The 21,395-nt window shown below is 58.1% G+C and overlaps 11 protein-coding genes across 11 annotated transcripts; 7 read left to right on the top strand and 4 right to left on the bottom strand.

The window, feature by feature from the left end:
- Positions 1-563: 563 nt before the first annotated feature.
- Positions 564-1,093, bottom strand: FA10DRAFT_259545 (hypothetical protein; the record flags this gene model as incomplete). The annotated part of the gene is made up of 2 exons (XM_025519975.1): positions 564-698; positions 770-1,093. 2 exons carry the CDS (start codon positions 1,091-1,093, stop codon positions 564-566), a joined length of 459 nt encoding a protein of 152 aa, XP_025379542.1.
- Positions 1,094-1,252: 159 nt separating this feature from the next.
- Positions 1,253-2,082, top strand: FA10DRAFT_266123 (hypothetical protein). Its single transcript, XM_025521367.1, has 3 exons — positions 1,253-1,320; positions 1,377-1,766; positions 1,841-2,082. Exons 1-3 carry the CDS (start codon positions 1,289-1,291, stop codon positions 2,031-2,033), a joined length of 615 nt encoding a protein of 204 aa, XP_025379541.1. The 5' UTR covers positions 1,253-1,288; the 3' UTR covers positions 2,034-2,082.
- Positions 2,083-2,136: 54 nt separating this feature from the next.
- Positions 2,137-4,730, bottom strand: FA10DRAFT_266122 (hypothetical protein). The gene is made up of 2 exons (XM_025521366.1): positions 3,933-4,730; positions 2,137-3,852 (listed from the first exon to the last, which is right to left on the bottom strand). The coding sequence occupies exons 1-2, from the start codon at positions 4,654-4,656 to the stop codon at positions 2,222-2,224; spliced, it is 2,355 nt and encodes a 784-aa protein (XP_025379540.1). The 5' UTR covers positions 4,657-4,730; the 3' UTR covers positions 2,137-2,221.
- Positions 4,731-4,767: 37 nt separating this feature from the next.
- FA10DRAFT_266120 (GINS complex, Psf2 component) lies at positions 4,768-5,568 on the top strand. The gene is made up of 2 exons (XM_025521365.1): positions 4,768-5,127; positions 5,209-5,568. Exons 1-2 carry the CDS (start codon positions 4,890-4,892, stop codon positions 5,439-5,441), a joined length of 471 nt encoding a protein of 156 aa, XP_025379539.1. The 5' UTR covers positions 4,768-4,889; the 3' UTR covers positions 5,442-5,568.
- Positions 5,350-6,104, top strand: FA10DRAFT_90558 (hypothetical protein). Its single transcript, XM_025525770.1, has one exon. It carries the CDS (start codon positions 5,517-5,519, stop codon positions 5,991-5,993), a length of 477 nt encoding a protein of 158 aa, XP_025379538.1. The 5' UTR covers positions 5,350-5,516; the 3' UTR covers positions 5,994-6,104.
- On the bottom strand, positions 6,075-8,404 carry FA10DRAFT_266118 (hypothetical protein). The gene has a single exon (XM_025521364.1). It carries the CDS (start codon positions 8,328-8,330, stop codon positions 6,216-6,218), a length of 2,115 nt encoding a protein of 704 aa, XP_025379537.1. The 5' UTR covers positions 8,331-8,404; the 3' UTR covers positions 6,075-6,215.
- Positions 8,405-8,817: 413 nt separating this feature from the next.
- On the top strand, positions 8,818-10,745 carry FA10DRAFT_266117 (nucleic acid-binding protein). The gene is made up of 2 exons (XM_025521363.1): positions 8,818-10,145; positions 10,221-10,745. Exons 1-2 carry the CDS (start codon positions 9,198-9,200, stop codon positions 10,383-10,385), a joined length of 1,113 nt encoding a protein of 370 aa, XP_025379536.1. The 5' UTR covers positions 8,818-9,197; the 3' UTR covers positions 10,386-10,745.
- Positions 10,386-12,270, bottom strand: FA10DRAFT_266116 (hypothetical protein). Its single transcript, XM_025521362.1, has 2 exons — positions 11,962-12,270; positions 10,386-11,886 (listed from the first exon to the last, which is right to left on the bottom strand). The coding sequence occupies exons 1-2, from the start codon at positions 12,188-12,190 to the stop codon at positions 10,454-10,456; spliced, it is 1,662 nt and encodes a 553-aa protein (XP_025379535.1). The 5' UTR covers positions 12,191-12,270; the 3' UTR covers positions 10,386-10,453.
- Positions 12,271-12,447: 177 nt separating this feature from the next.
- Positions 12,448-13,320, top strand: FA10DRAFT_228848 (hypothetical protein; the record flags this gene model as incomplete). The annotated part of the gene is made up of 2 exons (XM_025518770.1): positions 12,448-12,877; positions 12,932-13,320. 2 exons carry the CDS (start codon positions 12,448-12,450, stop codon positions 13,318-13,320), a joined length of 819 nt encoding a protein of 272 aa, XP_025379534.1.
- Positions 13,229-14,203, top strand: FA10DRAFT_90505 (hypothetical protein). The gene is made up of 2 exons (XM_025525769.1): positions 13,229-13,627; positions 13,720-14,203. Exons 1-2 carry the CDS (start codon positions 13,439-13,441, stop codon positions 14,113-14,115), a joined length of 585 nt encoding a protein of 194 aa, XP_025379533.1. The 5' UTR covers positions 13,229-13,438; the 3' UTR covers positions 14,116-14,203.
- A 4,631-nt stretch (positions 14,204-18,834) lies between these two features.
- Positions 18,835-21,371, top strand: FA10DRAFT_300831 (hypothetical protein). Its single transcript, XM_025524892.1, has 3 exons — positions 18,835-19,603; positions 19,661-20,292; positions 20,365-21,371. The coding sequence occupies exons 1-3, from the start codon at positions 19,138-19,140 to the stop codon at positions 21,259-21,261; spliced, it is 1,995 nt and encodes a 664-aa protein (XP_025379532.1). The 5' UTR covers positions 18,835-19,137; the 3' UTR covers positions 21,262-21,371.
- Positions 21,372-21,395: the final 24 nt, after the last annotated feature.

Raw genomic sequence — 21,395 nt, 5'->3', positions numbered from 1 at the left:
GGCGGGAGCGGCTCCGCTTCCCCTTTGAGAGAGAGAGATTGCGCGGGGAGCGTGTCTGTGCGGTCTTTGAGCTGACTCGACAAATCCGAGCTCAGTGAAAGAGGGGGCGGGCGTCGAAGTAGGGACGAATTGGGCAGGTGACACTCGACGAGGAACCGACGACACGCTTATGCACTGCAAGGGTAAAGGGCCGATGAGGTCGCTCATAGATTTTGCACTCCGCACAGCCGCAGAGATAGGAGAAGTCTGTCTAGAGCGCGAGTAAGGGTGGGAGAATTGTGCCGAGTTAGAGATTGCAGAGAAGGTGTTGCGCCGATGTCATGCAAGCTCGACGTGCAGCTTTCTATTATGTGCAGTACTACTGGCGCCAGCCCTAGTCTAGTCTAAGCAAGCATAGCTTGGCGCCCAATTTAGCCCTTGCTCCCTATACGCGTCACACTGAATCGATAGAAAACAGGCGAGGTAGTGGGAGCAAGCCATTCTGGGACTGACCGCACTTGCTCGTGAATGCTACATTTCAACACAGTGGGAAGGGCACGAGACGAAGCGTCGGTCCAAGGACATCACGAGGAGCCTCTTCGCCCGCGCAGCTTGGGGTAAGTCCCCGGATCTGGCCCCATGCCACCGGCCAGCTCCATGGGTCCATGAATCCGCTTCAGAGCGGCACCACCTGCGACCAGTAGCTCTCGTATTCTCGTCTTTTCGTGTGCAGATTGTCAGATGCCCTCTCTTTTGATGAAGGGAAGCGCTCTCTTGGCCGACTACTCACGACGTCCATCTCGCTCCGCAGCCCGCTTCTCCCCTCAAAATGCTCGTCTCTCAGCCAGTCGATTGTCTCGCGCCTCGCCTGCGGATTGGGAATGTTCCGTGACGCCCGCAGAAAGTCTCGCCAGAGCTTCGAGGCCTTTGATCGGAGGAGAAAGTGCTCCAGCGTCACGCCGCCGTCGTCGGAGAAGCGCGACTTTCTCTTTGGTGGTGTCGCTTGGTCTTGCTGGGCCAGGAGTGGACGAAACGTGGCCATCCCTCGTCGTTGGCAGAGAATATGCGGCGCGGAGGAAGCAACAGCCGTGGCTGTCCGAGCTCGTGAAGCCATGTCTGGGAACGAGAAGCAAAGGGCAAAGGTCGAGCAAGGAGCTTACGTTGGTCAGAAAAGAAGAATGGAGCGAGCGAGGTGGAGAAAAATTTCACACGTGAGCCCAAACGGCTGTTATTTTGGAGACGCGTTTGGTGTGTTACTTTCCACGACGAAGCACCACCATCGCCAAAGACAAGCACCACTCAGTTCACGATGGCGACGCCCGCTGACTCGGAGATCTGGAAGTGAGCACTTTGTCACTGGTTCACTGTTACTTGCATCTGCTGATCATTTCCTACAGCGACGAGACAATCTCGAACCTCGTCGCTGCACTGAGCCCAGCGGAGGACCTCAACAAGTGGACGACGCTCGAGGAGCAGCTGCAGGACATTGACCGCGCCCGCTCCTCGTCAATCCAAGGCATAAATGCACAGGTGCAGGCGCTCTCGTCGACGCTCTCGGCGCTCAAGGAGTCCTCGTCGCGCATTCGCTCGCGCTCGTGGAAGTCCGAGGCCGCCCATGCCTCGACGATGGAGGAGCTCCAGCGGGAAAAGTTTGGCCTCGCAAAGGAGATCAGCGACGGCGACGAGGCCCTGATGCGCGTCGAAGCGGATCTGGCCCGTCTGAGGGAGGAACTCGAGGGTGTGGATGCCTACGATGTCGAGGAGAACAGCGCAATGGACAAGGAAGCGTGAGTAGAGCGCTTGTGCCGTGTGCAACAACAGAAGAGGGGCCTGACCCTCTCTATCTCATTCTCAACGACAGGATCGCAGCGACCTTTTTCCGCAAGCTGGGATTCGTCCCATGCTATGGCAAGGACGACTCCATCGACACACTCATGGTTAGGTCAGACGCCAAGAATCGGACAGTCATGTTCGACATCGGCGAGGCCGAGATGGCGACGCAGGGCGTCTCGCGCTACATGAATGCGCAGCTCATGTGGCAGGCCAGCGAGTGAATCCCTCACTTCTCTTCTTTGAGTCACTGTAATACTACCAGCATACCCCTCTTGACCCGGTTCCAGTGCGCTCTCTTTTCCCTCTCATGCCTGTTGAGATGGGTGCTGTTGCATTGCAGGAAGGGGAACCTCAGTCTAAGCATACATTAAAAGCGTAGTAGTACAGTGCGGTGCCAAAAATGCGGAGATCAGGCACCGCCAAAGAGAGGATCATCGTCCTCTTCGTCCTCGTCCTCGTCCCCGTCATCCTCGTCTTCACCCTCGCCATCGACGGCGTCGGCGTCTGCATCGGCGTCGGCATCGGCATCGGCATCGGCATCGGCATCGGCATCGGCATCGGCATCGTCGTCTGCGTCGGTGTCTTGCATCGTGAGCGACGTTGGGTGGCTTGACTGGAGCGTAGATTGAGTGGCCGAGAGCTGGCTGGGGTCGCCGCCCGTGGCCTTGTGACCAGAGGCATGCGAGGACGCAGCAGCCTTGGAGGACGAAGACGAGGAGTGGGCTCTGTCCGACACGGCGGCAGGACCGCCCTCCAGCCCAGTCAGAGATGATCGTTTGGGCGGCTCGCCACCGGCGACGACGTCGCCATCGGCGTTCTCTGCGGCGTCACCTCCCTCAGCAGCTGCAGCTGCAGCCGCCGCGGCAGCTTCCTCTGCCTCCCTCGCCGCTTGGGCTTCGATTCTCTTTGCCTCTTTCTCCTCTCGCCGCTGCTGCTTGAGCGTCGTCAACTGTCCGCGCTTCATATCCAGCTCCGTCTGGAGCCGCCGGAGCGACTGTCCGTTGCGTTGCTTCATGATGAGGTTGATGGCCCCGTCCACCTCTGCCTGCTTCTTGCGCACCATGCCCTCGATCTCTTTACACTCGGCCTCGAGCTGCTGCTCGCGGACCCTCTGCTCCCTCTCCTCCTCGTCCTCGTCTTCGTCCTCTTCGTCCTCGTCCTCGTTACCCTCCCCTGCCTCGGCATCGTCTCTCTGAGCACCCTCTTCGCCGTCCTCTGCATCGGCATCAAAGAGATCGTCCTCAAAGTCATCATCGCTCGCCCGGCTTGCGCTCCTGCCCCGGCTTGCTGTGCCCCCTTCCTCGCTCGAGTCATCCTCGTCGTCATCCTCATCCTCTTCGTCGTCCTCCTCCTCTTCGCCACCACCCCGGCCATTCTGCCGCGCAAACTCGGCCTCGAGCTCCCGCTGCAGGTCAAGGTCCACGTCATCGTCTGCCATGCCACCAGCCCCGTCGCCCATCTGCGAGTAGCCGTCGTCATCGTAGCCTTCGCCCTCGCCCATCATCGACATGCTGTCCTCGCCGTCGCCGCGAGGCGTGTCTGCGACAGACATTGCGCCCCCCTCGTCGTGCGAGGCCGAAGGGCTGGCGCCGCCTGCATCCGAGTCGTCGAGCTCGGCCTCTGCCAGATCCACCATGACGTTTTCCACCTCGTCGGCCCTCGAGTCTTCGGCCAGCAGCCTCTCGACCTCCTTCTCGACCGTCTCGATTGTCCGCTTGTGGGCCCGCTTGCGGAACCGCCTCTTTCTCGCATACCGCATCGGCGGTGTGATGCCGTGCTCATAGATAAAGTCCTCCATGTCTCCCATCGCCGCATCGTCCTTGCCGGCGGAGCTGCCAAAGCCAGCCTTGCCCTTTTCTGTCCGAGTCACCTCGGCCTCGTCGTCTACCTCGTGCGTGACGAGGAGCATCTGGGAGATGTCTGCGATCTTGAACACCTGCCGGTTGTCGAGCGTCTTGTGCGACTCGATGATCGAGGGCAGGTCGACGAGCTTCGACGAGAAGATGCGGTCGCCCATCTTGAACATGGCTCTCCGCGAGTCTGCAGGCGGGCCAAGAAGCACTCTGCGCGTCAGTGAGGGCTGAAGCATAGCAACGAGAGGGAATGGAATGGAAACTGACCCTTGAACTTCATCTCGACCTCTCTGCCCTCGCTGCCGACCTCGCGCTTGCGGACCCAGTCCTGGAGCACCCTCGTGGCGTCGCTGTCCTCGGGCATGCGCAGGATCAGCTGCTCCTCAAACGCGATTCCCTGGCCCGTCTCATCGTCGGAGCTGTCGAGCTCGCGGTCATAACCGTCCATGTAGGCAGCATTCTTTTTCCCAGACAGCGCGTTGGGGTCTTTGCCCCGGTGCGTGATGCCGCCGCGGACGTTGAGCTTCAGGCGGGGAGCCTTTGCGCGGCCAAGGACGCTGCCGCTCGAGCTCGCGTTGCTCCCGTTCGTCGTCGTCGTTTGGCGGCGTTGGCGGACGGTCGACGATGACGAGGCAGCGGCATCCAGGAGGCCGTCGTCATCGTCGCCGCGCAGCTTGAGCGTTGGCTTAATTGTTCGTCCAGACGACCGCGCAGCAGCAGCGGCAGCAGCAGCGACGGCGGCGGCGGCCGAGGAGGCGGGAAGCGGCGGAGGCGCCATTGTGGCTCCCCCATCGTCCATGGGTGAGGCAGGGGCCGCGGCGCTGAGGGATATATTGTCCATGCTCTCGTCTGTCTGGACGTGCTGCGCCATCGTGCCATTGCCATCCACCCGTATCGCCTCGGTCTCCCCCGTCGCAAAAGTCCCTGTCGACGGCGGTGGAGGCGGCGGCGGCTGCATCGGTGGCGACATGGCCTCGGTGGGCGAAGCCATGCTGCTGGGTGGGGAAAGAGGACCACGCGCGCGCCGCTCAGCCTGTGTCTGACTCCTCGACGAGAAAGAAAGAAGAAGCCTTCTTCTTTGCGCAGATGGAAGCGGTCGACACACACACTTTTTCGCTCCACCCAATCAATATCCACGTGAAGGCTCTTCCAGCTTTAGCAGCCAAACGCGTCCCAGATGTTGGTTGCGCCGCTCTGTCTGTCTTCCGAAAGCGCACGCAGACGATGGCGCTGCCCTCCCAGCTCCAACCGGGCCTGCTCCCCTCTGAGGTCGAGTTTCTCGCCACGTCGACGGAGCACGTCCACGTCGTGCCCCTCGTGCGCATCGACCGGGTTCGCCTCCTCTCTGGCGTCTACGGGCCTCTTCGTCCGCCGACGCAGGCACGCGTCCCGCTCTGGCTCGCCCTCAACCTCAAGAAACGGCGAAAGTGCCACATCGTCTGCCCAGAGTGGCTGCACATTGGTGTGTTGTTCGCTTCCCAGAAAGCAAAAGCCGAATGGAAAGGCGGAAACTGACATCAAGGCGAGTGGTGTGTTATAAAAGACAACCTTCGCACCCTTTTACGGTCCGAGCAATCCAACGCGGCCTTTGCCTCTGTCCCTCCCTTCTACCAGGCCATCGCCAAGGTCCTCCTCGAGTCAGCGGCAGACGATGTGCCGGCAGCCGATGACGTGCGCGAGGCGCTCAAGAGCCTGCGCGAGGCGCGCCAGAGCAAGGTCCTCGCCGGCCTCGAAATGATCAATGCCGACCACCTCGAGGTGAGGAGCGCAGCGTAGCCTAGCCTAGCCTGGCCTTCTCCTTCACTCCAGATCGTGTGTGTGTGTAATGCTGATGCAAAAAGAGGAGCGCAGATGACAAATATCTCGAGGGGCGAGATCACCGAGCTGCGACACTTTTTCACAGACGCTTTCGAGCATCTCCGCGCACTGCAGCGCGCCGCTCACGAGCCAGACGGACCGGGAGGCGCAGGCGCAGGCGCAGAGGCAGGGGCAGGGGCAGGGGTAGCAGCGGCGGCAGGGATAGGTGGCAACATGGGCGAAGGCGCGATGGGCCATGATTGGAGCTTCACTGGGTCGGGCACTGGAGCGTACGATACAACGACGACGACGACGACGACGATGTCGGCAGGGGCAGGGGGAGATCGCGGAGACACGACACTGGCGACGAGCTATGCCCTCGACGACAGCAGAGAAGCAGCGACGGCGAGAAAAGCGAGAGCCTCGAGCCCTTCTCGTCAGCCTCAAGGCGAGGCTAGAGGGCAAGAAAGCCAGCAGCAGCAGCAGCAGCAGCAAGACTCAATGGACCAGAACAGCATGGACCTTTTCTGATCATGAGTGGAGAGGAAGACGTCCTCGTCCTCGTCGTTGCAAATGTACAGTGTTTCTCTTGTAATAGTACACATCGAGGTCTCCAAAACAGGGGGGGATAACAAATGGAATGGTCAGACTATTGTCATACAGGGGTAAAGAGATAGCGTAGTATCATCGATGGTGGTACAGGTGACACTCCTTTCTTGAAGGGGTGCAGATGCGAGCTGGGTAGAGGAGCGTTCAAGGCGTGCTTTGAACGCCATTGGAGCTCGGGGCACCGGGCTGATCGCCGGCGTCGTTGGCACCATTGCCGTTTGTTGTTGGTGCACTGGGCTGGGATGTAGAAGGGGGCGGTCTTGGCACGGGATGACGGGCCACGGGGACGTTTGCAAAGGCAGAGTCGATGTTGCACAGCTCGCGGCCGATTTCGACAATGCAATTTGCATGCTCGAGCAGGGCCTTCTCGTGCCCTGCCACCTGCGTGCTGAGCCTCAGCGACTCGGCAAGGGGTGCCTCGAGAGCCAGGAGCCTTTCTCGGAGCGCTTTGATCTTGCCCTCGTAGTGGTTGTCGCGGACCTTGAAGAGACGGTCAAAGTCGTCTTTCAGCGCTTGCTGCCACGCTGCCTCCCTTGCATTCATCGTTTGCTCGAATTGCATTAGCATGTCCCTCATTTTGCGCTCTTGATTCGACTCCAACGCTTGGATTGCTTCAACGACTTGGCCCATCGGCATCGTCTCTTCGCCCAGGGGCACGGCAGCAGCAGCAGCTCCGTTTGCTGGCGCAGAGGCAGTGGCGAGACCTTGACCTGCAGTCGGAATCGGAGCCGTCGTCGTCGTCGTCATTGGAGAGTCATGAGTGCTGTCCGGGCTGTCTATTACGATGGGATTTAGGTAAGACGACGACGACAACGCTTGCTCGGAGGAGGGGGCCTGTTGGCCTGCTGCGCCCTGAGCCCGATCACCGGTGTCTGGCAGCGTCGACGGAGCACCATCGACTCTGGCAGATTGCTCTGCCGCTGCTGGTAGAGCGGCCCCCGCGGCTTCGGCCTCGGCTTCTTGGACGTCATTTGCCTTTCTCTTGGCGGCTCTTCGCTTGTCTCTGAGGTCATTGAGCTTGTCCTCGACGTACTTTTCGACCATTTCCTTCATGTCAAGGAAATCGAATTCGTCGAGTCGCTCGGTCAACTCCGAGTGCACCTCGTCCAGCCTGGCCTCGAAGCCATCCACTCGCCGTACAATCTCGTTGCGAGAGGGGACGATCCTCCTTGGCTTTGGTTTCTCTTCCGATGTCTCCTCTGCGGTTGGCTCAACAGATGCCTGAGCACCCGGTGGGGCAGTCTGCGCTACCTCTGCTTTTGTCCCCGTCGCTGCAGGTGCGCTTGCACGAGCTGCTGTATCGTGCACTTCGCCAGGCTCTGCATCACTCGACTCGCTTGTCGCTTGGATCGACTTGGTGGGGTGCATCGCCTTGGACATCCTCGTCTCAACCTGCTCGCCGACTAGCCTCTTTACCTCCTCCAGGCTCAATTCGGGGTCCGGCCTCGACGATGATGTTGAGGCCGACGACGGCAGTGCCGCAGTGGATGCTACTGGTGCTGAAGAGATCGTATGCTCGATGAGCTGCCTGAGCGCGCGGCTGGCCTCGGCCTCCAGGCGCTTCTCGTCCTGCCTGGATGCGTCGACCTTGTGCTGCGCGGCCTTGACCTTGTCTTCCACCGTCTTGCCGGCGTCTGGCTTGTGGCGAAGAATGTCTGCGAACCTTTGCAGCTCCTGCTCGCGCTCGTCGCGCTTCCGTCGAGCGTCTACCCATTTGCCAAATGTCCTCATGTAGCTGTCGGTCGCATCCTGATCGCACTGAGCCACCTTTGCACTTGGGGCAAGGAGGGGCGTAGGAGGACCATCGCGAGGTGCCGGGACCGGGGGCGATGTCGACACTGTTGGAGCCCGGTGCGATGGTTGCGCTTCGGCTCTGGGGAATGAATTGCGTCTCGAGGTCTGCATTAGCGGAAGGGGAAGCTGAGCAGACGACGAGCCAGCAACCAAAGAGGGCGTCGTGACCGAACTACGGCGCCTGGCAAGCGTTCTCGGCGGCGGTGACGCTTCTCGACTGTACTCTCCTCGCTTCAAGGATCCTGATACCCGAAAGTCCTCTCGAACAGTCCTTTCCACCGCAGAGGCCGATCGGGGCCCCTCTCCTCCAGCTGGCCGATCACGGCTCGCAGGCTGCTCCGAAGGACGAACATTGAGAGCAGGCCTTGGATCGCCCGGCGCGCGATAGGATGATGACGATGTTGATGATGGTGCATACGGTCTACGTCTCCCATAAGCGCCCCACCCGTCGTGGTGGTCGCCCATCTCTCTGCCGGAAGGCGCAAGGCAGCGCCGAGACGAGAGAGAGAAGAGCTCGAATGCACCGATGAGGTCGTTGATAGAGACGTAAAATGAGACGCGACTTGGCCTTAATTTTGTCGCTTTGGCTTCAGCTCCACTTCACTATTGTCGGACGCACGCTGATCAGCTTCCTTCACCGTGCGCTCTTTTTGCGGCTTTGTACAGCTTTCATTCGCCGACACGAGGCCAATGGCCTGGACAGGGGTCGTGTGAGGCTTCTGATGCGCTTGCTCGTAAGCCCAGAAGATAACGGGCTCCAACAGCTTCTTCCCTTCAGTTCAGGATGGCACCGATATTGGTGGTGATGTCGTGTCCACGTGAACGGAAACACCGGTGCAGCTCTTTATTTCTTTTTCTTTTTTTTTTTTTTTCTGGGTCGAGGACGCTGCCTTTCTTCGCAATACGAAGATCACACGATGGACACCGCTGCTTACCTCGAGACTGCCGCCAAGGCTCTGGGACCCGCTGCGTACGGCCCCGATGATGCCTCGAAGAAGCAAGTGGAGGCCTGGCTGAGCAAGGTCAAGAACGGAGACAAGACCATTACTGACTCCAAGGTGAGTTCTGTCTCGCGGGTGTCGATCTTGGCGATCAGACGTGGGAGCAGCGCGGACCGCTGCAATGGAGGATTGCTCAGTCACACAGCGGGGGGCTGACCATGGCTTGGTCCCAACCTGGAAATTCCAGCGTCGAGGTCTTCACCGTGTCCTATCAAGGCCTTGTTCGCGATCGCTGTCCTGGTACCACCTCCCCCTACTTTTGGCACCTGCTCTGACTCCGTCCTTCTCTCCTTGCCCTCGCCGCCATTTCCATCTGCGCTCCCGACGAACGATGCGATCCCACCAGGCACTCGACTCGCAGCTGACCTCGCTGACCTTCCTGGTCGCCAACACCCTGACGCTGGCCGATCTGGCGCTGTTCTCGTCGCAGCACAAGGTCGTCGCCTCGCTGCCGGCCTCGTCGCAGCATGCCGTCCCTTCGCTTGTCCGCTATGTCTCCCACATCTCGCACCTCGCCGCAACCGATGCCCGCACTGGCCCTTCGACGGTCGCCGCAGGCTACACGGCCTTTGACCCCGTCTTTGAGGGACAGCCGCCCATCGAGAGAAAGGACCTCGCGGCAGAAAAGAAGCAGAAGCAGCAGGCAAAAGTCGACAAGGCAAAGGGCGCAGCAGACGAGGCAAAGGCGCAGGGAAAACCACAGGTTGCTGCCGTTGCCGGCGCTGCAGCTGCCTCTTCTGCCCAGGGCGCAGCAGCAGCAGAGAGCGGCGAGAAGCAAGGCAAGAAGAAGGAGAAGAAGGCAAAGGAGGGAGGAGGCGGCGGCGGAGGAGGAGGAGGAGCGGGCGAGGGCGGCAGCGGCGGTGGCAAGAAGAACAAGAACGAGCCGGCGGCGCCCACGGTGCCGCTCCCTTCGATGGTGGACCTCCGTGTGGGCAAGATCCTCGACATCAAGAAGCACCCAGACGCAGACAGCCTCTACCTCGAGACGGTCGACTTTGGCGAGGCAGAAGGCCCCCGGACGGTACTCTCGGGCCTGGTCAACTTTGTGCCCATCGAAAAGATGCAGGACAGGTTCGTCGTCGGCATCTGCAACCTGAAGCCACAAGCCATGAGGGGGATCAAGAGCCACGCGATGCTGCTCTGCGCCACCCACAAGGACGGCAAGGAGCACGGCGTCGAGCCCGTCGCGCCGCCAGAGGGCAGCGTCCCCGGCGAGCGCATCTACATCGAGGGCTACGAAGGCATGGAGCCCGAGGCTGTCCTCAACCCCAAGAAAAAGGTGAGCAGGACGGCCGGCCACTTGCAGACAATCCTCGGAGCTACTGATCGCTGACCGAGCTACGCGCCTGTACAGATCTTCGAGGCCATCCAACCAAACTATGCCACGACGGCCTCGTTTGAGGCCGCATGGGTGGGCCCGCTGCCAAACGACCTCGAGGGCGAGAAAAAGATGCGGCTGATCAGGACCGCAAAGGGTGTCTGCACTGCTCCTGGCTACGCAGAAGCGACCTTGTCTTGAAGACTGCTTCTTTGATAGAAATGGCAATGCTAGAAGTACAGTACATGCTGCAGAACAAGACGTTCACATCAAACACTATCGCTCTCTTCTCTGTCCTCGTCGACTCCTCCTTTGTCCTTATCTCCCCGCCGCACGGCAGCCTTTGGCGGCCCAGACGAAAGGCCTCGCTCGACCGCATCTGCTCCGGCACTCTCGTTCCACTTTTGCAGACGCCAGAGCGAAGCAACGAGATCCGTAGTCCAAGGGTGCCTACGAACGACGTGCACCCTTTCACCCCTCTTGCTGTTCTCTTCTGCTTCCTTGTTCTTCTGAATGCCCTCCTCTAGCCCCTCTGCCTTTCTATTCTTGCACTTGCTTGAATCAGGCGCTTCGACACTCTCGTCCCGCTGCTGCTGCTGCTGCTGCTTTTTCTTTTCCCTCCTGATGCGCTTGTTCCACACTGCTGCAATCTCGCCCAATTCCTTGACCAGCTCGCCCCTTTCCTCTTCTGCCTCATGATCGCTTCCAAAGAGGCCCTTCGCTGAAAAGTCCAGTACCCCTCTCGTTGCTGTTCGGTCGCGCTGAAGCTGACCACCGAAGTCGATGAATGCCGCATACTCGTCCACTTCACCGTGAAGCCGACCGGAGCGATACGCCAGCCTCTCGGCGCCCAGCGCCTTCATCCGCCTCACAATCGCAGTCGAGCCGTGCAGCGCCGTCGTCTCGAGCTCTCTGGCCGACGTGACTCTCCACCTCAGAAACCTGGCCTCCTGCAGCACCCGCTTCCTCAGCTGCCTCCCAACCGTCTCGCACAGCTCCTCGCCCGTGGGGCTGACGGACGAAACAAACTCGAAGCGTTTCCCGATTCTTTTCCTCGTCACCGCATCTCTCACGATGGCCTGGTCCAGCGCGATCCAGACAGTCTTTTCCTTGCGCTGGAATGGCATCCACTTGTCGTCGCCCTCGGGCCAGACGATGCCGTGGGGCGTCAGCTTCGACGCGCGTGGCAGGCCCGCGCCCAGGACGGGCCCGCGCTTGTATGCCGCGTAGGCCTCTTGCAGCCTCTCATACTCGGCGGCATATTTGGGCCGATGTTGTGGCTGGCATGTTGCACAGCGATGCTTGGCCATGCGCACGGCTTGGAGCAGCTCCTTGCCCCGCCGCCGAATGAGCGCACGGCGGTGTGCGCGCCGACGCTGGGCCGTGCGCTGCTTGTAGAGCTTTGGTGGAAGATCTGCTTGTATCGCTGGCTGCTGCTCAGGCTCCTGTACCGAAGCAAAGCTGCTTGGCTCTGGCTTGGCCTCTTCGGCCTTGCTCCCTTGGTGCTCGCCGTCAATGTCGCCGTCGGCGTCGGCTACCTCCTTTCCCACCTTGCCCGGGCGCAGGCTCACGAGTGGCACCGTCATCACTTTTTCTGGATCGCTCGACAGCCTCCTGTCGGGTCTCAGCTGGAACATGAGCGCCTTTGGGAGCACAGCATGCGTCACCCCGCACCGCCGCAGAGGCGTCGCGAGCATCTTTGCTTTTTGTTTGGAGGGAGGAGTCAGCCCTTTCGTCTATTTCGGCTCCCAAGAGAGCGAGCAAGAATGCTACTCACTCAGCGCATCCGATTCAAGATCATAACTGAGCGCATTGACTTGCTTCCGCGCCAGCGTCTCCCCGTTCTTGTCCACCGGCACCGAACTCTTGGGACCATCGGAGTAGCTCGAGCTCCTCCTCCTGGCCAGTGTCTGAACACGCGATGCGACGCTCTTTGGGCCCCTTCCAGCACCCAATCCTGTCGAGACGAGGGCGGCATGGACCCATGGTGAGACCCCTCGGAGCATGCCAATGGAGCTGCTCTTTCCCTTTTCGTCCCGCCCTCTTTACCGCCGGATCACGATGACCATGTCTCTGAAGAGAAATGTGAACAGTCAAGAAGAATCGAAAAAAATAAAAAAAATAAAAATAAAAATTGCCGACTCCACTTGCTCTCTCTTCACAAGATTTTGGACAGGTTTTATCTCTGACTGAGCTCGCACGGCCTCAATTCTTCCTTGCGACAACGACGGCGGTAGTGGTGGTGGTGGTGGTGCACGGAACAATGTCACGCCGCTTCCTCCCTCAGCTGGAAAAGAAGCAGCCGGGATCACCACCTCAAGATGCCCACTCGAAGCGCATCTTCTCCAACAGGCTCCAGGGACAGACGGCCTGGCAGCGCCACCAGGAATACGTCGCGCGCTACCTGCGCGTGTACGAGCGCGACGGGGGCAAGGCACGGCTCGAAGCGCTTGCAGCGGGCAACCGAAACGACTGGGACGTGCTGCGGGAGCGCCACCGCTTCCTGCGTGACGACGACGAGGTGCCATCCTCCTCGTCGGGCGGGTCCAGCTACGAGGATGAGGTGGCCCGGCGGTACTATTCGCACCTGTTCAAAGAGTACGCCGTAGCCGACCTCAAGCACTACAAGTCAGGGGCCATTGCGCTCAGATGGAGATCGGAAGAAGACGTCATCGAGGGCATCGGTCAATTTAGTGAGTGAGTGTGTGCGTATTGGAGCAAGCACGGGCTGACGGGTGCAAGCTCAGCGTGCGCCAATACACGGTGCGAGGATCACCAACGCCGAGCAACGACGCCCCGGAGAAACGAGGTGGAGGCGTCTGCCACCACTTTGACTCCCTACGAGGTCAATTTTGCGTATGCAGAAAGGGAAGAGGGCGAAATGGTGCAAAAGAATGCGCTTGTCAAGGTCGTCCTGTGCAGACGGTGCGCCAGGAAGCTCAATTACAAGCGGGAGCACGAGAGAGTCCGTGAAGGGTCGACCTCGGCGTCCAGAGCAGATAGGAGGCTGCGAGAGGACGTCAAAGCGGATCAGACGGCGATGGTAGAAGTGAAAGAGAAGGATAAAAGAAGACATGCTCGGCCTCGGCCTCGGTCTCGGTCAGCGTCGCCTTCAAGACCTCGTAATGAGCGATAGCAGGATTCAGAAGAGCCAATAAACCATCGTTACTGTGATTGAAGACAGCCATATTGACCGAGCTTTGTCATGTGGGAGGAACGAATAGATCGCCCCGGACTCTGAGAGATTGCCCCGCATGTCGCACGAGCGATGTGCTTTAGTACGCTGGGCTCTTGCTTCTTTGGCTCTTCACATCAACAAGTCAACATCTACATTTCGACATCCAAGGACAATGAAGCTCACCAAGCACATCTTCTTCGCTGTAGCCGCCGTGGCAATTCATGCTTCTTTCACCTCATCTATGCAGACTTCTGGTACACTGCAGGTGAGAACCTCTCCAGCTATGCGCTAGCTCATAGAAGGATGGCCTATTAATAGACTACTTGTTCCCACGTAACGTCTGGCATCCTATGAAAGGGCAAGGCTATTGACGCCGAAATCCGAGAGAGCGCCGTCGGGCCAAGCGTCAAAGACGAAGGTGGAACCACGTCTCGCAGCCAGACGAAAGGCCTTTTCAACTTCGACTCATTCTCCAAGTGGTTGCCGTTCAAGAAGGTGGAGAGAAAATCGAGGAGGCCCTCAGGGTACTCGAGATATACTTGGGCCCAATTATCCGAAGATGCGAAGCAGAATGTGATAAGGCTCGAGACGGGAGGTCTGGAGAGGCCCAAGGACTACTCTAAGAGGCTTTGGAAAACTAGAAATGCGGCAGAGCAGCAAAGTATCCACCACTTTCACAACAAGCAGGACAAGGGAACGCAAGAGAGAAATAAGCGCCTCGTACGTTCTTTCTTGTGGAAGTCTGTCTCGTGAGACCCAGGGTGCTGACTTGCACGGACTCAGGTAAAGGGAAAAGGATTTTGGTCAAAGCTCTCTTCTTTATGGAAGAGGTGAGTCAGCTCTGGCGAACGAGGGACGAACAATTCAGCAGGCAAGGCTGAACGGAGAAAGGAGTAAGCCATTAATTTAGCCAAAAGCTCGGTAAATAATGATGGCGCAGATAATCTTCATATCGCTGTGGGACGAGATCATGTCCCGAGGCACAACGAGGCTTTTTGAGGGCAGACCGACGGTTCCCGAGCTGGTTGTGTGTTTAGGCTCTGGTATATCAGGCCTCTACCCACGGCAGGTCTATCTCTTCCATCGACCATTCACACTCTCTTTTCTCTCTTCGCAAAGTCAGAAGAACGCCAAAGATTGACTCCCGTTGCAATTACGATGAAGCCGGCTTCTATGAACGCCATGCTCCTCTCTGTCTTTCTCCTCTCGACCATGGCCCTGACTACCCGCGCTGCTCCGTTCCTCTTCAATGTCAAGCGCAAAGGTGTGTCCGCCAACAGTAACAGTAAGACGGAGACGAGTCTTGCTACCGGTTTCTGCGGACTCTTTGGCGGCACGAGTGGACCCAGTGTGACCACTGTCTCTCCCGATCTGAGCAACGAGGACCCTACGATTCAGGAGCTGCGAGCGGCCTGCGAAAGGTTTTATCAAAGCGGCAGGAGGGTGAGTGCAGCTTGTTACTGTGACCTAGTCGCGAAGGGCCCTGCGACTGAGAAAAGAGGGTAAAAGAAGGGCCGAGACGAGACCAAGGACGAACAGACTCAAAAGCGTCCGGCTGCCAGTCGTCAGAGCGAGCAGTCCTGAGTGTATAGAGTGAAAGGGAATGGCGATTCTATCTGTGCTCTCTCCGTGTGTTTAGGACTACAATGAGAAGTCCTATTGAAAGAGTGTGATCTTGATCAAGTGAGAACAGAGGGAGATGGTAGGACTTACTGACTGGGCCCTTTCCCTTTTTTCGGCCCTTCCTCGGACAGGCATCGACTAGTGCTAATTCGGTGGGAATAGATCATACAAGGCAGTGCACATCCTTGGGGCTGTGAAACGCCCGTACGCATTCTGCCGTAGCTTTCGTGACAATTTTTTTTTTTTCGTCGTCAATCCCTCACTTCGCTCAGTCGCAAGGAATACTAGAAAGCAGACCCCGTACTGAGAATATCAGTAAGCTCGGAAAGAGTGTACACACTCCCTTGCGGGGAGCGCATGCAATTCATGGGCGATGACCAGCATATATTACAACAAATAAATGTACTGCAGAGACGTTCTCTTTTTACTTCGTCGCCGTCGTCGGTGCGCCCTTGGGCATACCCTTCTTCTTTTCCCTCTCGTCCTCCAGATCGCCTTTTGTAAAGTAGTGCTTGGCGACCTCGATGAGCCACTCTGGCTTGATCTCCATGACCTGTCGCATGAAATTTTTGCTCGTTTCCACCAACTCAAAGTAGAGCAGATACCTCGGCGGAGGCACCTCTTTGAAAAGGCAGCTAGATGGGTGGATGTGCACGGAGCTGTTCTGCTTTATAGCCCGGTACCCTCCTCCGCGCTGCAGACGAGCCGTGTTGACAAAGTAGCCCGCGGTGAGAGCCTTTTGGATCGGCGTGATGTTGGAGCTGTCCAGGTTGCTCTCGGGCATAACTTCGACGCGCTCGCACAACTGTGCCAGCTGGTCTCGAACATCGCGAACGCGCCCAAGGACCTTTGGTTGAACGAAATTTTCCATGCACCAACTGAAGCTGTAGTTGGACTCGACCCAGGCCTCCCAGACATTGAGCATCGTAAACATATCTCCGCCAGTCGGGTGTGAAAGGGCCGCGCGAGCTCGATCGGCGTGCATCTTTTTGTCCTTTGGTCGATAAAAGAGCGCAGAGCTTTCCTGAAGCATCGAAACAATCGAAAGGACTTCGTCGGTACAGTGGTACTGCTCTGAAGCCAAGATTGCTTTGGAGAGCATCGGATCAACGGGAAATTCGGCCATGCGTCGACCAAGTTTGGTTAATTCACCCAGATCATTGAGTGCACCCAACCCGTAGAGCAATCCAAAGGACTGCATCAGCGTATCCGTAGGCGGTGGGTCGAGGAAGTCGAAGTTGAACAAGTCGTTGATGCCGAGCGATTTGAGTAGCAGCACGACGTTAGCCAGATTCGTCCGTTGGATTTCTGGGGGTGTATGCGCTTCCATTTCGTTTTCAAAGGCCCACTTTGTGAATAACCGAAAGGCCTTTCCAGGCCCCACCCTGCCGGCGCGGCCGGCTCGCTGATTGGCCGAAGCACGAGAACAGGGGACCACCGTCAGTGATGACATGCCCGTCTTGGGGTTGTACGAATTCTGCTTGACGAAACCAGGATCGATGACAAAGACGACGCCGTCGATTGTGATGCTTGTCTCGGCAATGTTGGTCGCCAGAACAACCTTTCTCGCGCCCTCTGGCGTCGGCTCAAATATTTTTGCCTGCATCTCGCTCGGCAAGTTGGCGTAGATCGGACAGACGATGAGCTCTGCAATTTTGTTGCCTAGTGCCCGCGACGTCTCCTGCAGATTCTCCATCGCTGCATCAATCTCGTCTTGGCCCGTGAGGAAGACGAGGATGTCGCCCTTCGGCTGAGTTGTGTGAATCTGGAAAACCGTGGTGATGGCGGCATGCAGGTAATTGGCTTCCGGCTGGGGCGTGTAGTGAATGTCGACGGGAAAACGACGTCCAGGGACATAGAAGATGGGAGCGTCGTCGAAGAAACCACTGAACTTTTCGGCGTTGATTGTGGCGCTCGAGATGATGAGCTTGAGATCTGGGCGGAATCGAGCCACATCCTTGACAAGGCCGAAGAGAATGTCCGTCGAAAGGGTTCGTTCGTGGGCTTCGTCGATAATTAAGCACGAATAGCCCGCAAGGTCGGGCTCGGTGAGGAACTCTCGAAGCAGCATACCATCGGTCATGTACTTCAGAACCGTAGCGTCAGAAGTGCAGTCTTCGAAACGGATGCTGTAGCCGCACTCGCGTCCCAATCGCACACCCATCTCTTCGGCCACGCGAGCGGCGACACTCATGGCCGCCACTCGTCGGGGTTGTGTACAGCCAACCTTCATGCCATCCTTGGTGTAGCCGGCCTCGTGAAGGAACTGAGGAAGCTGCGTTGTCTTACCCGAGCCCGTCTCGCCGACGACGACCAGCACTTGGTTGTCGGCAATGGCATCAAGCAGCTCTTCTCGCAAGGCGTAGACTGGAAGAGACTTGCGCACCGCCTCGATGGAGTCCGCTGTGGAGGACAATGTTAAAGAGTGAGCATTCACTGGCCCAATGGTAGTTATATGGAGCTCACCTTTGGCTTGTGCTTCTTGAATTTGCTTCTGCAACTTCTGGTCCTCTGGCTTGAGCGTGAATTGATCCTCGAGCTTGTCGGCCTGCATTATGAATTGAATCGTTTGACTTTCGTCAAAGACGTAGTCGTAGTCGCCTTCAGCCTCCTGGCCGGCCTTGATCGCGTCAGAGGGCATGACCTTGGACCTTTCGATCTGCTCCTTTTCAAACAAATCCACCTCTGTGATGTGGTTGGCCTGCGCCTCCCTCTCAAACTTCGCATCGTCGTAGCGCTGATAGAGGGCTGCCTCCTTTTTCTTGCGATTGAGCTTGCCCTGTTCGGTGATGTAGTCCTCTGGGATCACGTAGCCATCGTCTCCATCGTCAATCTTCGCCCTCTCTTCTGCGATGCGCAACACTTCCTTCTTGTACTCTAGCTCTCGCGTCTCCCGCTTCGACAGCTTTTGTCCTCGGAAGAAGCGCTCCTCGTCTGCAATCTCTTGTCGGAGAATTTCAATCTGCTGTTGCGAGCGTTTGGCAAGGTACTCATGCCTCGATCGATCTCGCAGCGATGGCATCGCCTTGCTTCTCGCCTCTGCGTCGTCGGCCAACAACCTTCTTGCCGCTACCTCTGGATTGAGCTTGGAGGAAGAGCGATCCTCGACGACCTTTTTTGTTGAATCCTTGTCCTTTTCGCGAATCCGCTTGGCGAATTCATCCCTCTCAGCCATGTCCTTCAGCCTTTCTCGCTCCCTTCTCACGTCCTCCGAAACCTCCTCGTCCTCTTCTTTCACTTCACCTGCCAGCGCTCTGCCCTCGTCCTCTGGCTCCTCACGTCTAGCCTTCTTCCTCTTCTTCCGCTCAGGCTTAATCGAGAGCTCCTCTGTACCTGCCACATCGTCGAGCAGCAGTCCGTACCTCTTCTTCTCCTCGGCTTTGCGGCTCGCCCTATCCGAAGTCGCCGTCGTCACTCCGGCCGGCGATTGGCTCTGCGTAGATGCACTGGCCCGCGGTATTCTGCTGTATAGCGCAGAGGCAAATGCCCGCCCATCTGCATCTGAGGGCAGTCCAAGTGAAGAGAGGGTGTGGAAGAGGTCCGAGGGCGACTTGGCCGAGGTGGCGCTCACATGGACAAAGTCAATCGTCGTGCTGTCCGACATGCCGAAGAACTTGATGGCATGGTCGCCAATCCACCTACGGAGCTCCCCGGAAGCCATCTTGGAGTCTCCGACTTGAGCAATTGTCGTCGTGCTCTCGCCGTCGTTTCGTCGTTGCTGCGAACAAAGGAGCTGAGCAGTTGGTAGGAAGCCTATTCTTTGAAGGTGTCAAGATCCAGAGGCACACGTGACTTTCTCACTGCCTCCGCTCAGAAGGTGAGCCAAAGCGTGTTTTGGACATCAGGTCGCGTCGAAATAGGCTCTCCGATCGAGCAGGACTTCAGCATCGCAGGCCAGGCTGACCCGCTCACGAAAAGCGCGCAGCAGCCGACGCCGTCAAGGACGTCCGACCGACGGGAAGCTGCCCCCCTTTCCGTCACTGCTCTGTCTCATTTTGCGCATGCGTTTCCCCATCGTCGAAGAGAGAGAGAGAGAGGCTAAGGAGGAGTCGAGACGCGTCAGAAGACGGCAGCAACAATTAGGTCTGAGCGTATCATCGACCAGCCATAATTCGTAGGAAGCTGGGTGGGCAGTAGAGGCTTTGGCGGTCCATGAGGCGATCAAGCCGCCTTTCCGGCTACGATGGCGGGGGTGGTTCTGCTATGTCGTCATCATCTCGTCCAAGCACCTCGTCCGATGCAACGTCACCGGGTGCCCTTCCTACCATTGCACATGCACGCGCTAGAGCAAAGGCCGCCGCCACGGGTGCGGGTGCCGGGACCAGCAGCAGAGGCAGGGATCATGACGACAACCATATTGGGAGGGAAAGAGTCGAGCGGCGTTTTGAGGACTTCATGGACGAAGATGCCACGACTGCAGCATCGGGCTCTGCGCCGGGAGAAATGACGACGTTCTTTCGTGAGCCGATGGAATCGAGGAAGCGACATCATCGAGCGTCTTCAAGCTCACCGCAGAGGCATGGTGAGCCAGACGATATTTATGTCGGAGCAAGAGCAGTTCGCGATGCAGGCCAATTGAGGAATGTTGCCGAATCCTCAAGTAGAAAACCTAGAAAGAGTACGTTGGCGTTCCTTGAGTGCAGCAAGAAGGTTGTCGCTAAAACCTCTGTCTCAGCCTATAACGAGCAGGTGGACGAAAGCGGCTTCATATTCACCTCGGAGCGGCCGCGTGATCCTTCGTCTTCATCGTCAACAGCAGCGCCACGAGGTGTGCCGGGATCTATGGGCCCACCTCCGACAGCCTCCTACCGGACGATGTATGAGCCTTTGGCTGACGTGGGCATTGGTGAGACGCCCGTCCATCGAAGAAACCAAGCCTTCCGAGCTCGTGGTGGTCTAGACAATGCAGACAACCAGAGCACGCCTCTCGGAAACGTTATGTCATCTGCGCGACGATCGTCTATAGGGACCAAGTCAAACCGAAGAGTGTCGTCGCTCACCAGTGGCGCACCGGCTTATCCACACCCTCGAGTGCCCGATAAGGAAATGTACCGGCACTGCAGCAACGAAATTGGCGACGTTGGCAGGATGAAACACCTGGCAGGCTGGGCACTCAAGAGAGCCGTGGACGCTACGCTCCAAGGCGAGACGAGAAAGAATCGGAGGGGAGAATCACAAAAGTACCTCTCGTCAAGAGAGCTGCGAGAACTGGAGAGGTGCAAGGACGTCGTCAAATCTGCTATGGACGCGATGCTGGCCGACCTCAATCGAGGCTTGGTTAATGTCAGCTGGCTGGGTCGCCAAAAGGTGAGCTTTTGTTGATTTCTCCGACTTCTTCCCATGTGGGTCATCTTGTCTCAATATTATCTTCCCATACAGATTTCGTCCTCAGTGCAAAAGACACCGCATCCTCGCAACATGGCCAACACGTCCTCTTCTGAACGCCTTTCTTCACATCTCGAAAGCTTGACGCGCGAAGTGGAAGCCTGGAGGACAGAGGAGGCGAAATTGGACGCGTTCGAGGAGGAAACACGACGGTTGGTCGAGGAAGCTCGGATCAGCTTAGCCCTCGAGGGTCCAGACGATGTGACGCTTCCTAGTGGAGGAGCAGAGTCAGAGCTGTTGGAATGGGCCGACACCGACCTGAGCGAGGGGCAACTCGAACAGCTACAGGAAGCGAGGAGAACCTTGGCATACGAGGCGCCATGGGCTGCTGGCGATGGAGGGACAAGAGGCGATGCGGCAGTTCGGGCCGCGAGCCTCTCGCTTGGCACTCGTACTTCCCAATACCCCTCTCGAAAGGATGGGAAAAGGAGAGCAAGTGACGGTGTAGACCGAGGTCTCGTCGAGGAAGCCTACCGTGGAACCGAACTCGACGATCGATGGAGCGATGTCGAGTTCCACGCAGACCTTCTCAGATCACAGACGCACCGATATGCACAGCTCTCATCGCTCGCGGATCGCTACCTCTCCGAAGTGTCCACTCGGGCCACACGGGCGCTGCGAGACCTTGCCGATGGGACCGTGCGATCGGCCTCTTCGTCCGGTGCTGCCTCTGGATCATCCGCCTCGAGGCGTCAGGTGGGCTCGCAGCGTGCCATCGCTTCGAGACTAGCAAGAGAAAGTCGAGACAATGTCGAGACGATACTGACGCGGATGCGGGACCTGTCGAAAGGGGAGCGCGTGGAGGAAGCAGAAGAAGAACGGGGGGATGAAAACATTAATGTGGGCGATCGAAGCGAAGGTGATCTGCTGAGGGCCTTGGCAGGCTCCTGAGTCGGCAGCTGGTGCATCGCAAGCTGGCTCAATCGTGCCCACTCGAGCTATTCAATCATGTATTTTTTCTGATCAGTCTCTTGCTCTCTTATACCATGCATTACGCCGACGGAAGCCGCCGCCCTCGGTCTGAA

This window comes from Acaromyces ingoldii (genome assembly GCF_003144295.1).
Source record: "Acaromyces ingoldii strain MCA 4198 unplaced genomic scaffold FA10scaffold_2, whole genome shotgun sequence".
Lineage (NCBI taxonomy): Eukaryota > Fungi > Basidiomycota > Exobasidiomycetes > Exobasidiales > Cryptobasidiaceae > Acaromyces > Acaromyces ingoldii.
The sequence above is the reverse complement of the archived record's forward strand: the minus strand, read 5'-3'. Positions and strand labels throughout refer to the sequence as shown.